This window comes from Antennarius striatus, chromosome 5 (assembly GCF_040054535.1).
Source record: "Antennarius striatus isolate MH-2024 chromosome 5, ASM4005453v1, whole genome shotgun sequence".
Classification (NCBI taxonomy): Eukaryota; Metazoa; Chordata; class Actinopteri; order Lophiiformes; family Antennariidae; genus Antennarius; species Antennarius striatus.
Genome location: NC_090780.1, coordinates 13,001,016 through 13,015,997, shown reverse-complemented (window position 1 = coordinate 13,015,997; position 14,982 = coordinate 13,001,016). Strand labels below are relative to the sequence as shown.

Here is a 14,982-nt window from a genome sequence, read left to right as displayed (position 1 = left end):
GTGTGTGTGTCAAGAATGGAATTTAAAAGATAAGGAGGGATGGAAAGAGGCTGGGCAAAGCTGAGCCTGATGTAGCAGCAAACACGTGCATCGTAGATGGGTTTGAGGAAACCTGCAGAGAATCCTGTCGATGTCACACTTCATTCACATCGCTGTGAACGCTGCAGATAAGAGGTGAGATATTTAATCTGCTTACACATGTGAGATCATGATCTCTGTTCAGAAATAGTAGACATAAAGAGAAGTGCACAATGAATGCGGTTTTACTCTGCATGTCCGCGGTCCAATCAGAGGCAGTCTTTAAGTGGAGAATAAACTGCTTATTTGCAGAATGACAAAAATTTCCTTATTGTTGATTAAATACTTCAAAATCACACTTTTTCTTCTTCAAGGGGTTAAAAGACAGGGGAGTAATTCATCTAGGTAGCCGATGAGGCTAACTCTATAGGATGGAAACCTCTCTGACTCCACCTCCTGATGATTAGTTCAATGAGACCACCCTCCAGTTTGTGTGGTGAGAGGAAACACATTATTTACCATCATGAAAAATAGAGAGCCAATAAATAACCACACATCTGATGTTACGGCATTAAGAATGGTACAATCAAACAAGGTGTGTTTATTCTATGATCTAGAGAGGTTGACGTTCCTTCAGAAGCGGCTGTGTGTGTCCCTGCAAGTGCATCACTTTGTGGGTATGTGTGTGTGTGTGTGGGGGGGGGTGTTCTAGTAAGAATGTAACAAGGTTGAACAGAGCTTGTCTTATTTTGTCAGCATCACTACGCTGCAGCATGTGCAGCGCACACCGTGGATTCACTACATCAAAGAGCGAAAGCTGGGGTCCCATTTCCAAGATCAATAGGGAGATCATGAATTAAAAATCACTTTGGAGGGATACGGTCGGTGGATCTCCGCAGCTCACAGTCTCTACAGCTCCAACCAGTGGGCCCCTCTGCAAACTCATAGACTTTTAATGAGTTTATGAACAGAGCAAGCAAAGACCTACTTTCAGTTCAAACACTGAGATCCGGGCTCGGATTTATCTAAGAGATCTGTTGGGGTTAAAAAAAAGATTTGTTGAAATTAGAGATTGACTTATTTATGAAGAGACATCATCTTATTTACAGATAAAGAGTATCCCCAACAAATAGCTCTTTGTAGAAAAGTTAGCAAAGGTAAGTTGGAGTAAAACCTATATTTTATTTTAATTTTTTCACGTAAATCCAAAACACAACTTTGGTGATTGTAAATCTCTACACTGAAACTGGCAGAACAGTTGTCTAGTCCTTACAATTGGTGTCACAATAGAGAAAAAGCACTGATTGTCTCAGAGAGAGAGTCAACACATTCATCCGACCACACACACCACAGAGGGCTGACCTGAGGACAGTCACAGACGGGACAACAACACACACACTTCAATCTAATTAGGATTAAACACTGACCTTGGAGGAGCCTTCAATCACATACATTAATGACCATGTGTGTGTGTGTGTGTGTGTGTGTGTGTGTGTGTGTGTGTGTGTGTGTGTGTGTGTGTGTGTGTGTGTGTGTGTGTGTGTGTGTGTGTGTGTGTGTGTGTGTGACAGGTTAATTTATGACAATTCACTTGTTCCTCCTGAAGCTTTTGCCTCTGCACAGAGGTCGTTTTGGTTTCTCCTGACGCTTTATGTGGAGACTAGACCCTACAGGAGAGGCTAAACCCTACAAGAGAGACTAAACCCTACAGGACAGACTAAACCCTACAGGAGACTAAACCCTACAGGAGAGACTAAACCCTACAGGAAAGACTAAGCCCTACAGGAGATTAAACCCTACAGGAGAGACTAAACCCTACAGGAAAGACTAAAACCTACAGGAAAGACTAAGCCCTGCAGGAGACTAAACCCTACTGGAGAGACTAAACCCTACAGGAGAGACTAAACCCTACAGGAAAGACTAAATCCTACAGGAAAGACTAAGCCCTACAGCAGACTAAACGCTACAGGGAGAGACTAAACCCTTAAGGAGAGACTAAACCCTACAGGAGAGACTAAACCCTACAGGAAAGACTAAAACCTACAGGACAGACTAAGCCCTACAGCAGACTAAACGCTACAGTAGAGACTAAACCCTACAGGAGAGGCTAAACCCTTCAGGAGAGACTAAACCCTACAGGAGAGGCTAAACCCTTCAGGAGAGACTAAACCCTACAGGCGAGACTATACCCTAGAGAAGAGACTATACCCTACAGGAGAATAAACCCTACAGGAGAGACTAAACCCTTCCAGAGAGACTAAACCGTACAGGAGACTAAACCCCACAGGAGACTAAACGCTACAATAGAGACTAAACCCTACAGGAGACTAAACCCTAATAACCATGTGATCTGGTAAAGTGCAAAATAAGTAAGTGGCTTGTTCAAATAGTTTACTTTATTTTCATGGAAAATGTAAAAATATGATATGATAAATTTTTTCCCATAAAGTAAAGTTAGGTTTGGTAAAGAATATTGGAGGCTTAGTATATTGGAGATTCATTGTTGTTGGTGTCAATGGAAAAAAAAGTTTAGAAAATTGTAGAAACTTTTAACTCTGACTGTGTTGAAAATTTTTAACTAGCGTTTAAACTGCCCAGCCCTTGCCCCCTTCTTTAAACCCTCTAAATGCTGTCTGTCTGGGGTTGATTTATGTTAAGAGGCTGAATCTCATCTCCTGATTTCTGAAAAGAGATGCAGGAAAATGTGACCATGCAGCAGCCTACTGGAGTTAACTAGGGCTGAAAGTAGAAATACACTCAATTGCTGTTTGAATGGAGATGACGACTGGTTTGGGGGGTGGGGTTAGGGTTGCAAGAGGAGGGAACTATTTTTCATCTCATTACACCAACAAGCCTCTTCTTGGTCCCCCACTAGACAAGAAACAGCCCACCACAACACTGTGCGTGATATATTTAAATGACTGCCAGGAATCCATCCACCTAAGGCGGATTGCACCACCATCAAGACCGGCCCCCAGGCTTGTCCGTAGCCCCACCTACAAAGTTATGACAGGCCATTAACTAAAACTGGTAATATTAACTCTCCAAATCACCAAAATCTATACAAGTGTCATTTTAAACGTCAGTTTAACGACAAAGAATCATCTTAAAAAGCACCAGAATCATATGACGTCGCTGTGAAAATTTAGACCCAAAATAATTTAAAAGAAATAGTGTAGTCTGGAGTGAAATATAATCTACATCATCTGTCAAAGACCAATGCTTGGGAAATGCTCAGCTCACAATGATGACATATAATTTGCGGTTCCTCCCTTCTACCCAGTTGAAAACTGTTCTGCCGGTTCTGTTGTTGTAACGTCTGAACCATAAAATGAAACACTTCATCACGAAAGCTCGTGCACAAGAGAAACCCTTCATGGATATCACACTCCAAAAGGAGAGAACGGAGAGCATGCTCAAACTCCTACGCAGCAGATTATCTGAGAACTGTTGAGGCTGTCATAGCTGGCTATACCAATTACACTGAACAACATAATGAGCAGTTATGAATTCCACTGTGTGCAGGTATACGCATGTATGATCCTGTTTGTTCTTTGTTCCAGATCAGGAAGACTTAAGACTCAATAAATATTTATGTGTTCTGACCTTGATTTGAAAATGATTTTTTTTTTAAAATCCAGAAGACTATGACTTTTTCTTTTGTGGAGGAATTCAAATGTAATGACTGAAAAAACACATCTGCTTTCATGACACAATCAACACAAAACCTCTACAATTCCTGCGCTGACTGTGAAGTCGGTGACGTTTTCTAATACTTGTGTGGCTCAATTTCAGCCGACGGATTTGCATCCAGAGGAGTCAGAGTGAGACCACAGTCCCGCCCCTGATTTCTCTATTGAAAGGAAAGCTGACTATGTTGGAGGAGACATTCATACTCGTTTGCAGACCCTGCTAATGCTATAACAGTTCTCCGATAACACTTTTGTGCTGCATTTAAAAACTGCACGAAGAGGACATTCCACAGATTCTTTCTCTATAGTGAAACAGCTTTAGAGCAAGAGAAAAGGATCTGAGCTCTTCCAATCAGACATTTGCATATCAAAAGGAAAACTGCTGTCAGTGCAGAAGTAAAGAGACATTAGTATGCAGAAATGGGACCAAGCATAAGGCCATTCAATGCAAACACACCAATCTTTGATAGATATTAGATAGTGAACATCTAGTACAGTAATAAATTCTTAGTCATTAATCAGAGTAGTCTAAACATGGAATGCAAGAACTCACGAGTCATATTTCAGGAGTGATATTGGTGCTAAGAATACAAAGGGCTTACCTATTAACTAAACTATTAACCACACGATGACGGATTTTTTGAAAACGCAACTTTTCTGTTGCGTTTACGCCTTCCGTCCACAAGACAGATATCCAGAACGAAAACACCACTTTTTAAAAACGCTGGCCGAGGTGGATTTTTTTAAAAACGCTGGGTCTGCGTTGTCGTGTGGACGGTATAGCCGCAACTTTTTAAAAACACTGACGTCTTGATGCGACGAAAACCGCTGTGACGTCATATTTATGGGCCCTTGTGTTGTGTCAACAAAACACGGAGGATTCCTATTGGATAAAATTTTACTCAATACTGCCACCACATGGTTTGGCATGCTTATAGCCGTCTTCGAAAACGCACTGGTGTGTTTACGTGTGGACGCAGATTTTTTGAAAACGCTGTCGTGTGGACGCGAATAGTTTCCGATGTGTTTTTAAAAAGTTGTGTTTTCAAAAAAATACGTCATCGTGTGGAGGGGGCCTGATTCTGACAACATAAGGTGTGAATCATTTCAAGTAAATTATTCCTAGAACACATTCTGATCAGATCCAGTAACATCACAGCTGTTTAACAATTAACTATTAGATTAAAATTTTTCTAAAACAATTCTTCCACTGTTCTTCAGATTTTGTGACATAAAGATTTTGTGATTTTGTCTATTTTGTTTTTTGGTATCAACCAATCTTGGGTTTTATGTCTTACACATGACTCAAAGAATCTTTTTCTTCTTTTCCTTTCGGCTTTTCCCTTCAGGGGTCGCCACAACGAATCAGTTGCCTCCATCTAACTCTGTCTTCTGCATCCTCTTCTCTCACACCAACTACCTTCATGTCCTCTTTCACTACATCCATAAACCTCCTCTTTGGTCTTCCTCTAAGCCTCCTGCCTCAAGGAATGGACGCCTGTTTTTAAAGAACTCAGTCATTATTTTTATTTTTCCAAATTAAATACTCATTTGATGTTATACACAAAATCAAGTCTGGCTGAAGATCACTGCAGCTCCCATAGGGTGGAAGGTAAGAGTTTGAGGAGTGTCTGGATTAGGCTGTATACTGTAAATAGGATGACATATAAATGAATAACAGGGTCAGTGAGGACTCAAGCTCCTGAGGGGACACAAAGACAGATGGGGGGGCAGCCCCAGAAAGCAAACTGCCATTGTCTGCCGGGACGGCCAGGACAATGCCGGACAACGCTGAGATATACGCGAGCACCATAAGGTCTCACCCCAGCGATGCACCACCCTTAATCCAAAACATCATTTCCCCTCCTGAAACACAGATGATGTCATACCAGCTCCCCACCTCACCCGCATTCTAACCCCACCTCATCTCCCTGGGATCTCCAACACGACCAAGCGTAGAGGAGTGAGGCCCACGACAGGATGTTCTGCTGAGATACAAGACATGAAATCGGACACCCTCCCAATGTATGTGTGTGACAAATACCAGAGTTTACAGGTGACACAATCGCCACCTAGAGAGCTTTAACCCTGTGGATGGTCTACGTATGTGAGACTAGACAAAAACACAATGGCAGTAAAATTTGTCAGGTGTGAGGCGACGTGCTGCACAGCCAGGAAAATGCTTACAGAGTAAAAACTGTCAACGGGACGAGAGTATTACAGGTTAAAGAAACCTTTGCATGCTTCACTGGAAGGAGAGAAGGAGGACAGTTGCTCTTTAGAACTTTATGTGCCTCCATTCCCCTCCCCTTCCACCCCATCTTCCCTCCACAAAAGGGACCTTACCCCTTGTCCTTGTCCCCACCCACAAGGAATTTCTCAGGCATTGCTGGGTTCACCATGACAACTGGGTGCTTAACAAAGCATTTCTCTTAGGCATTCTTCCTTTCACAGGGGAGCGTTGCGGGAGGGGGACAACAGTCAAAGGAGGGAGAGACAGAGGGAGGGGTGGTGGACGAGCTTGAAATGATGGGATGGGAATGGTAGAGGTTGTAGGGGTGAGAACTATAGACCCGGGCAGATAGGAGAAAAATGGGGAACAGTGACAGGCCAACAAAAAGAGGGAAAGAGAAACAGGATCAAGGTGATAGGTGATGTTAAAGAAGGAGAAAGAAGAGAAACGATCCTACAGACATTCCAAGCAAGCCGGCAAGTGTGACTAACGCCATCCAGGGAGGCATGAAGAATGAAAGAAGTGCATTATGGGTGACTCCAGCCAGCAAACTACAGAGCCAACATTTGCAAGCTGTGACTTTGAGTCACATGAATCAACCATAAGGCAAACAGGAATTAATCAGGTATACAGAACTCAGAAATCTGAGGTAGACTCCACTTGAGTCAAATAATTATACGATGGTGGGGACAAAAGCAATCTGAGTGGTCTGACTGCTGGAGGCCACACACAAACAGAAATATGAGAGATTTGTGCAGCTTGTGTTACATCAGAAAGTCCCTCCATCCACAGACAGCTTAAAGGTTTAATAGATTATAATAAAATTACGCTGACTTCGAATGTCTTGGCTCTTACTTACACAGGAAAGCAGAACATTCCCTCCATTAAAATTACACTCATGTAGCATAATCTTATGCTATGATATGAAGGGCTGGAACAAAGTGGACCAAAGAAAATACTGAACCTTGGAGAGGAGGAAAATCATCCTGAGCATCTAAATATTTTCAATACTTTTTCGTGTGACCAAATCAACTTTGAGACAAAAAGAGCCTGTTGCATACGCGTATTCATTGTTTGCTGAAGTATAACCTATAGTGGGCTAAAGCCAAGCAGGTTTGGCACAGACAAGCTTGACAGCTACTCCCTGGAGCGTCCACAGGCACTTCAGACACAGTTGAAATAGGAGACAAAGACCGTATCTATATCTACCATGTAACTTTAGCTTCTGTGCGACTTGTGATGTGATGTAAGTTAATAATATTGTTGTTTTTTAGCAAAGCAGATGTGTTTCTGTTGAACCTCTGTATTTGCTTTGGCAAAGTGGTCATGAGGTTGAATATTGTCTTGGACTCAGAATTTAATCAAAACAAGGACAAAGTCTCCTAAACGTCACGGCGGTAATCGTGTATATATTGTATGTTTGCCACACAGGAAGTTCAGAATTATCACGTCATTCCTGTAGGACTTTGTGATGCAAGAAATGTGTGAGAACCCACAAATTAAGATGACAACGACACACTACGAATAACAAAATATATTGGCTTCACAGTCAAACAACCAAGCATAATTACATGTTCGGAAATTAGGGATAATGAAGGATTAGGCATGCCTCCTACTGAAAAATTAACTGGGTTTTCAGAATGACAGATCAAAGAAAAGAATCTCTGCCATCAAATGCAAACACCTACTTATGCAGGCTCACGCTTGCCTGGGAACAGTAGATCAGCTCTGAGTATGTCCACACAGGTCTGACACATCTCAGGATGCAGATAAAGCAAATCTAATCCCACAGATCACAAACAGCTCCTGACTCTACAGCATGACCATCATGTTCACAAGTAGCAGATGATGGCTATTATCATCACATATGTCAGATTTGGCTTCATCACAGTTTGAAGGAAAGCTGGTGTTGAACAGATGTGGTTTATAATTCATACAGTCTTGATTTATTTTATTATCATTCTCTTTTCCATTTAGCACAAAGGCAGACTCAATGCTACAAATGTCAGTCACTATCTAACACCATTAAATGGCTCTATGCACTATTTTATGCCGGTGCATACGGCAACGCACGAGCAGAATCATTTTTGTGGTTGTCAGATGGGTTTTTAAGTGCCTACTTATGGTTTGGAATTATATAGAGCCAATCTGAGCAGCAGTGATCTCTGTTCTCTCCCAAATGATCCACCTGTTGGAAGGAAACAATGTGTTTATTAAAATTATATATATATTTAAGATATTTGTTCCATATTTATCAACACATTTTACGTGGATCAATTGCCAGCAGTACTCCAGAGGGACTTTTTGAAAAATATTGCTTATCTATAATGACCATTTCAACAGATGGATTATAGGGGAAGTAAACTGTAATGAAATGAGTTAATTCTGTGTCTATTTGTTGGCCTGGAGGAAAACTGAGCTGCTTCAGGAGGGATAAATTACACTGTAATAAACTTAAATGAAATGACTCCGTCTTATTTTAACTATAGTCCAAAAATCACTTAACTTTGTTTTATGTGCAGGTCAGGTAGCATGATGGGTAGCATGATTGTTAGCAGTTATCTTTATAGGCCATTTGTGTAAGAAAAAGGAGGAATATGAAGCACATGTGGAAAGGCTCTACAGAGAAGGCAAACAATGAAGTGATATTACACACTATATAAACAAGTATAAACATATCTAATGAAATACAGAAGTATAAAAGTAAGTAAATTTTAAAACTGATTCTTGTCATTTGGCCTCAAAACTTATATCAACATCTTCTGTTATTCTTTCTGACATTATGAGGTATAAATAAGGATTAAAAACACACACAGGAGGATAACTGGGATTTACATACATTCCCTTCTGAGGACCCAGACGTGTCAACAACAGATGCTGTATTTAAATTAATATGAGAAGGAACATTGTGTAAAGTGATTTAAAAATGATCAAAATAAGTCTAATTGAAATGGACAATTTTACACCATATTTGTAATGATTATTAGCCAAACTGGGATCCAGTGTTATATGGTAATTTTTTCTAAGGGAGTTGTGGAAATACAAGGAATAAAGTTACTGAATTGCCTTTGTGAATTATTTAAAGGTTGCTTTTCCAAAGCAACTGGAAACCCCCCCCCCAAACAGTTCAAACTCAAAGCTGCGTGTGTCTATGTCAGGACCATTACATCCACACCAGTGTGAGGAGTGGTGCTCAGGAACGATGTTAATGACAGTCCAAGCGCATACAAAAGAGCCCATCAGAAAATCGTCCATCATATGGGGCCTCACAAAAAAGCAGCATAAAGAGAAGGATAATGAGAGGACTTGGGAGGTCCTTGGAGGGAAAAGCCTTTGAAAATTGGGGTCAGCATGATCTGCAGGAGGAGCTCATCGTCCCACCCCATCTTCTCCTCCAGCAACCCCTGTCTGACAACACTCCCAACGTTTGACTGTATTTTCTCAATTTACACAACTCCAAGTTAACTCTGCACCTCTTCCCCCTCCATTCTGCTGCCCCCTTCAATCTCTGGCCGTCTTCTGCGGGGTGCTGACACATGAGCAGCAGCAGGTGTTGGACTCGCTGGGGAGTCACAGCCTCTAATTGGTCCTTGGTGGAGTCACAGCTGTTGCCCCCAACCATAACCTGGTATGAGCTCCAGATCCTGCCCCTAAATTGACATCTCACCATTGTTCTCCAGAGAGGCAAAGCTCAACTCCAATCCATCCAAGTGACTGCCCACGCTAAGCACTGGCTATCAGGGCAATCAGCATCACTCAGGAACAACAACATGAGGCTGACTGTCAGCTGACATGTCCTATGTGACAATTATCTTATCCTTAACATTAGTAACAAATCCCTTCCACTCACGCATGCATGTACACAGATTGAGTTTTCTCTGTTTGTTGCAGAAAAGAAAAATTAAATACATTAAAACATCAGTACAGATTAGTTTGAAAAGTATTGATATATAAGTACTGCAAGCAGTAAGATTCCATATTACACTCCCATACTCATGGATTCAAAATATTTGTGTTATCAAAATCCACACTGACAGGCCTGCCTCTTCATACAAAATTTTCAATGAGCACAGAGAATATTATTGGTTCAGGCATAACTGTATCATTGTTCTAATGTCAGACTCAGAAGAGAAGCATCTGATTCCATTTTGACCTTGAGTTTCAATCTCTTCAAAATGTCTCTGATTGTGTTTTTTTGTCTCAGGCTGTACCAAGGTCACAGAGCACACAGATTTACAGCAGATCACACTGAGTCAAATAAACTCCAACAGAGGGAAACAAAAATCCCACTCTAGACACTGCGGGGGGCAATTCAAGTTCAGTCACATTAAAGGCATACAAAACTAAATGAAGGGAACACAGGTCAGCAAACAATTGTTTGAAAGACATCAGCAGCAGTGAGGAGGAGCATCAGTGTTGTCTCCATTCTCTCCGTATGACATCCAAACTTATAGAAAATAATAGTGATTACTTCTCAAACAACATCTTTTGTTGTCTTTCCATACAACTACTATCAAACAGGAATTCTCAGCATTCAACAGTCTGACAGCAAGAATCTGGGAGCTTTTAAAGTGAGTTATTTTGATCAAATCATTAGCAGAGAAAAATACAGCACAGAACATCAACATTTAACTGACTCTGTGCAAGGTGTAGAAATAGACCATAATTGAATTAGGCCTTTCATTGTATATGGGGGATCTGGGTAATTAACGGGTAGGATCAGTCTGCCCACTGGAGTGAAGCGTCTCATTCTCAGACACACAGCTATTTAAATCTCCACAATGGACAGAGCTAAATCAGGATCCTGTACACATGAAGGCGCCAAACACTGACAATTACCAAAGTAAATCATTTACCTTGTGGTATTCATGTTTTGTGATTTGGTAGTCACACTGTTTGTGTCTTCACTTCCATCACAAAGTGAAGCAATAAGGTACCACATGAATAGGTGAACAGTAATTGGAATTAGAGCAGGTATACACTTTTTCTCTCACTGAGTGTGGTGTACAATTACAAAGAAGTTGTCTCACCTGACACTGAGATCCTCATGGAAGCCTCCAGGGGCCTGTTGTTATCCAGGGCTCGGCTCAGCTGGATCTCCCCGGTGCTTTGGTTGAGGAGGACTAAGTTCAGCTCGTTCCCCACCTCAAAGCTGTAATGGAGCTGATCTGAAACATCAGGGTCGAAGGCGGGGATGCGTCCGATCACTCCAGTGGGAAAGCTGCTTGATTTGTCCGTAACGTAGTTGTTGAAGATGATCTGGAAGTTCTTGAGCACGGGCACGTTGTCGTTCTTGTCAACCAGTTTGATGTGGACCGTGGCGCGGCTGACCAAAGGGGCCGAGGTGGCCTGAACCACAATGACGTACTCAGACCTGGTCTCGTAATCCAGGTCTATCAGTGCAGTCAGTTCTCCAGAGAAGATGTCCAGCTGGAACACCTCTGGGATGTTCCCCTCCACTATCTGGTACATTATCTGGGCATTACTGCCTTCATCTGGATCTGTGGCTGAAATATGTGAAACCACCAGTCCTATGGGGCTGTTTTCCTCCACCATCATGTCAAATTCATCTTTCTCAAACACGGGGGGGTTATCATTCACATCGAGAATTGTCACGTGGATCTTCACAGGTGTTTTAAGGGAAGGAACTCCTTTATCTACAGCAAAAGCCTGCAGGTTGTAAACCGGCACATTTTCTCTGTCTAACCTGCGCAGTGTGCGAACGATACCTGACGTGGATTCGATTATGAAATCCCCATCGCCATCCTCGCCACCCTGGAAGGTGTAGAAGACACGGCCGTTGAGCCCAGAGTCTCTGTCGATGGCAGAAACTTGGACCACGCTGGTGTAGACGGGCACGTCCTCCATGACGGAGCCCACATAGTGGTCTCTGAGGAAGCGGGGGGAGTTGTCATTGACGTCATTCACTAATATCTCCAGATAAGTGGTGTCAGACTTCTGTGGGATGCCGTTATCCCGAGCCGTGATGGCTAAAGTGTAGGAAACCTGGTCTTCATAGTCCAGCTCCATCTGCGTGGTGACAGCTCCAGTGTCTGGGTTGATGTCAAACTGAGGGATGCTATCATCCATGAAGTAGGTGATGCGCGCGTTCTCACCTGTGTCTTCATCAGTAGCGCTTATCAACACCACAGTAGTGCCCATAGGCCTGTCCTCGTTGATGTTGACGGTGTAATGTGAGCTCTGAAACACAGGCCGGTGTGTGTTGGCATCAGTGACATTCACAAACACTTTGGCGGTGTCAAAGAGCGTCCCATCGCTGGCGGTGATTGTGAGAACGTACTGCCGTTCCAGTTTGTAGTCCAACGGCAGTGCCAGGGTAATGAGCCCCCCTCCGCTCTGACTGGTAATGGAGAACCTGTTGCGTGTGTTTCCACTGGATATCTGATAGGTGACCACGCTGTTGATGTCCTGGTCCACAGCTGACACCGTGACCACGCTAGTTCCCACGGCTGCATCCTCATTCAGTCGCATGTAATATGCTTTCTGAGTGAACTCCGGGTTGTTGTCATTGACGTCTAGGATGGTCATGCTAATGCTTGCCGAGGAGGACATGATGGGATAGCCGTGATCCCGGGCCTCCACTCCAAAGTTGTAGAAGTCCACACTCTCCCTATCCAGCTCAGCAGCCACGACTATCCACCCTGTGCTGTTATTGATGCTGAAGGGGAAGTTGGGTGTGGTTTCCGTGAGGTGATACTCCAGCCTGGAGTTATCTCCAGAGTCCGCATCCACCGCCTGGATGTGGATGATGGAGTAGCCCAGCGGAACGTTCTCCAATACGGTCGCCTGGAACGGTGTGCTGACAAAAATCGGGGCGTTGTCATTAATATCTAAGACCTGCACAGTGACCAGGCCGCTGATGTTTGAAAGGGGAGGGCGCCCCCCATCCTGGGCTCTGATTCTTATGGTGTATTCTTTGTTTGCCTCATAATCCAGGTGACTCACCAAGTCCATTTTACCCGTCTGAGCGTCAATGTAAAACTGTCCCCTGGTGTTTCCACTCATGATGCTGAAGTGGACCACAGCGTTACTCCCCCTGTCCTCATCGGTGGCAGTGACCTGTAGGATCTCCGTGTTGGGGGACATGTCCTCTGGAACCTGGACCACGTAGCGTTTCTCACTGAACTGGGGAGCGTTGTCATTGTCATCCTCAACCACGATATGAACAGTAGCCGTAGCACTGCGGGGCCCGGGATCTCGACCTTGGTCGTTGGCCTCCACTAGCAGCATGAAGGCTTCCACGTCCTCTCTGTCCACTAAACCTTTGGTGCGGATCACACCAGACCGGGAATCGATCTCAAACACATCATTGGAACCGTTACTGTTGATGATGCGATAGAGGATGTTACCGTTAACAGGTGCGTCCCCATCTGTGGCCCTCACAGTCAGCACCTCGTAACCTATTTCTAGATTTTCCCTAATGCTTTCCTTGTAGTCCTGCTGTTCAAACACAGGGTTGTGATCATTGGTGTCGCTGACTGTGACAGTGAGAGTCGCCATGGCTGTTCGTCGAGGTGTGCCATGGTCGACTGCAGTCACACGGAATACGTGGGTGTCTTTAGTCTCCCGGTCAAGCACCTCCACTGTGGACACGGCACCGTTATCCTGGTCCACAGCAAAGAGGTTGTTGGAGCGGCTATCAAAAAGAGCCTCTATGAAATACTCCAGCCTTCCAGCCTCTCCCTCATCTGCATCCACAGCTTTTAGAATAACAACAGGGGTCCCAGCGGGTTTATTCTCTGCCACCGACACTTGGTACATCGGAGGCTGAAACTGGGGGCTGTTGTTGATGCTTCTTCTCCTCCTGCTCACAATCCCTGAATCCGATTGAGCTGCCTTGGCTAATAACTTCCCCAGGTGGCCCTGCCTGAAGGGGCCCCTTCCCACACGCCAGTGGATTGAGATGTGGTTGACTTCAGCATTATCTGTAACTACATCACAGAGGAGATCGAGCTCCCTGAGTGTGTCCTGCCTCCAGCACAGCGTCTCTGATACAAACAAGTCTCCTTCAGAAAAGTAAAAGTCTCGGCTGTTGGTCACTTTGCACCTGATAGGGGTTCCTGGAAGCAGACCCCACACTGAAAATAGAGCAGAGCCTGTTTGGTGGCACTCTGAGAGGTGTTGACTGTGGCTGTTTGACAAACTCAGGACCTCCATGTCCCACAGAGGTTTCCTTTTAGGCGTGTTTGAACAGTTCCTGCCGTGGACACGCACCTCGTATTGACTGATAAGGAGGTGCCTGTAGCCGGAGCCCGAGCAGTCAGCCACAGTGTAAACGGTGAATGGGTTGGAGGGCAGTGATGGACACTTAGGAGTGCCGGAAAGAAACACAAAGCCCGCCGACGCGTCGGTGTCCAGAAATCCCTCCGTGAATTTCGGAGCGAGTACCTGATCCAAGGCGCACCGTGCGCCCCGCTCCACGGCGGCCACCACTGTCCGTGTCCCCGCATCCTCACCGATGTGAACGGTGAAACAATGCGCCAGCCAAACCAGTGTAGACCAGCAGGAAATCATCAACAAATCCCATTTAACGAAGTGCATCGCTCCTCACTTTGTGTCCGCTCGGCTCTCCTGATGGGAATCTCTGCAGCTCCTGAATCCGTTAAACTTTCCGCCGATGAGTTGGTGTTGGTGGTGGAGGAGCCATGCCGGCAGCAGAAGCGCTTCTCTCGGGTTATTCCGGTGGATTGGGAAACGTAAACCCGCAGTAACCTTGGCCGGAGCGGATCACGCACACTCATCCACACACGCAGCGCCTCCACTCCGTCCGCCGAACTTCGCTTGAATGAGAAAAATGGCTCCTGCGCCCCCCGCGCCTTGAGGCTCCTCATTATCATAAACCTGTGCGTGTGTGTGTGTGTGTGTGTGTGTGTGTGTGTGTGTGTGTGTGTGTGTGTGTGTGTGTGTGTGTGTGTGTGAGAGAGAGAGAGATCGAAGCGATCCCAGGATGAATTTTTAACAGCTAAACTTTCATCAGACTCGTTTTACTTCACTTCATTTAATGATTTATTTACATGT

General features: G+C 44.3%; 1 protein-coding gene across 5 annotated transcripts in view; it reads right to left on the bottom strand.

The window, feature by feature from the left end:
- The window catches only part of celsr2 (cadherin, EGF LAG seven-pass G-type receptor 2), a 57,072-nt gene extending 42,342 nt beyond the window's left edge, over window positions 1-14,730 (bottom strand). For all 5 annotated transcript variants that reach the window (XM_068314646.1, XM_068314647.1, XM_068314650.1 and 2 more), the window contains exon 1: window positions 10,974-14,730. In XM_068314646.1, coding sequence (XP_068170747.1) covers window positions 10,974-14,505 — 3,532 coding nt within the window. In that variant the 5' untranslated portion in view covers window positions 14,506-14,730. The remainder of the gene's footprint in view (window positions 1-10,973) is intronic.
- Between the last annotated feature and the right edge of the window lie 252 nt (window positions 14,731-14,982).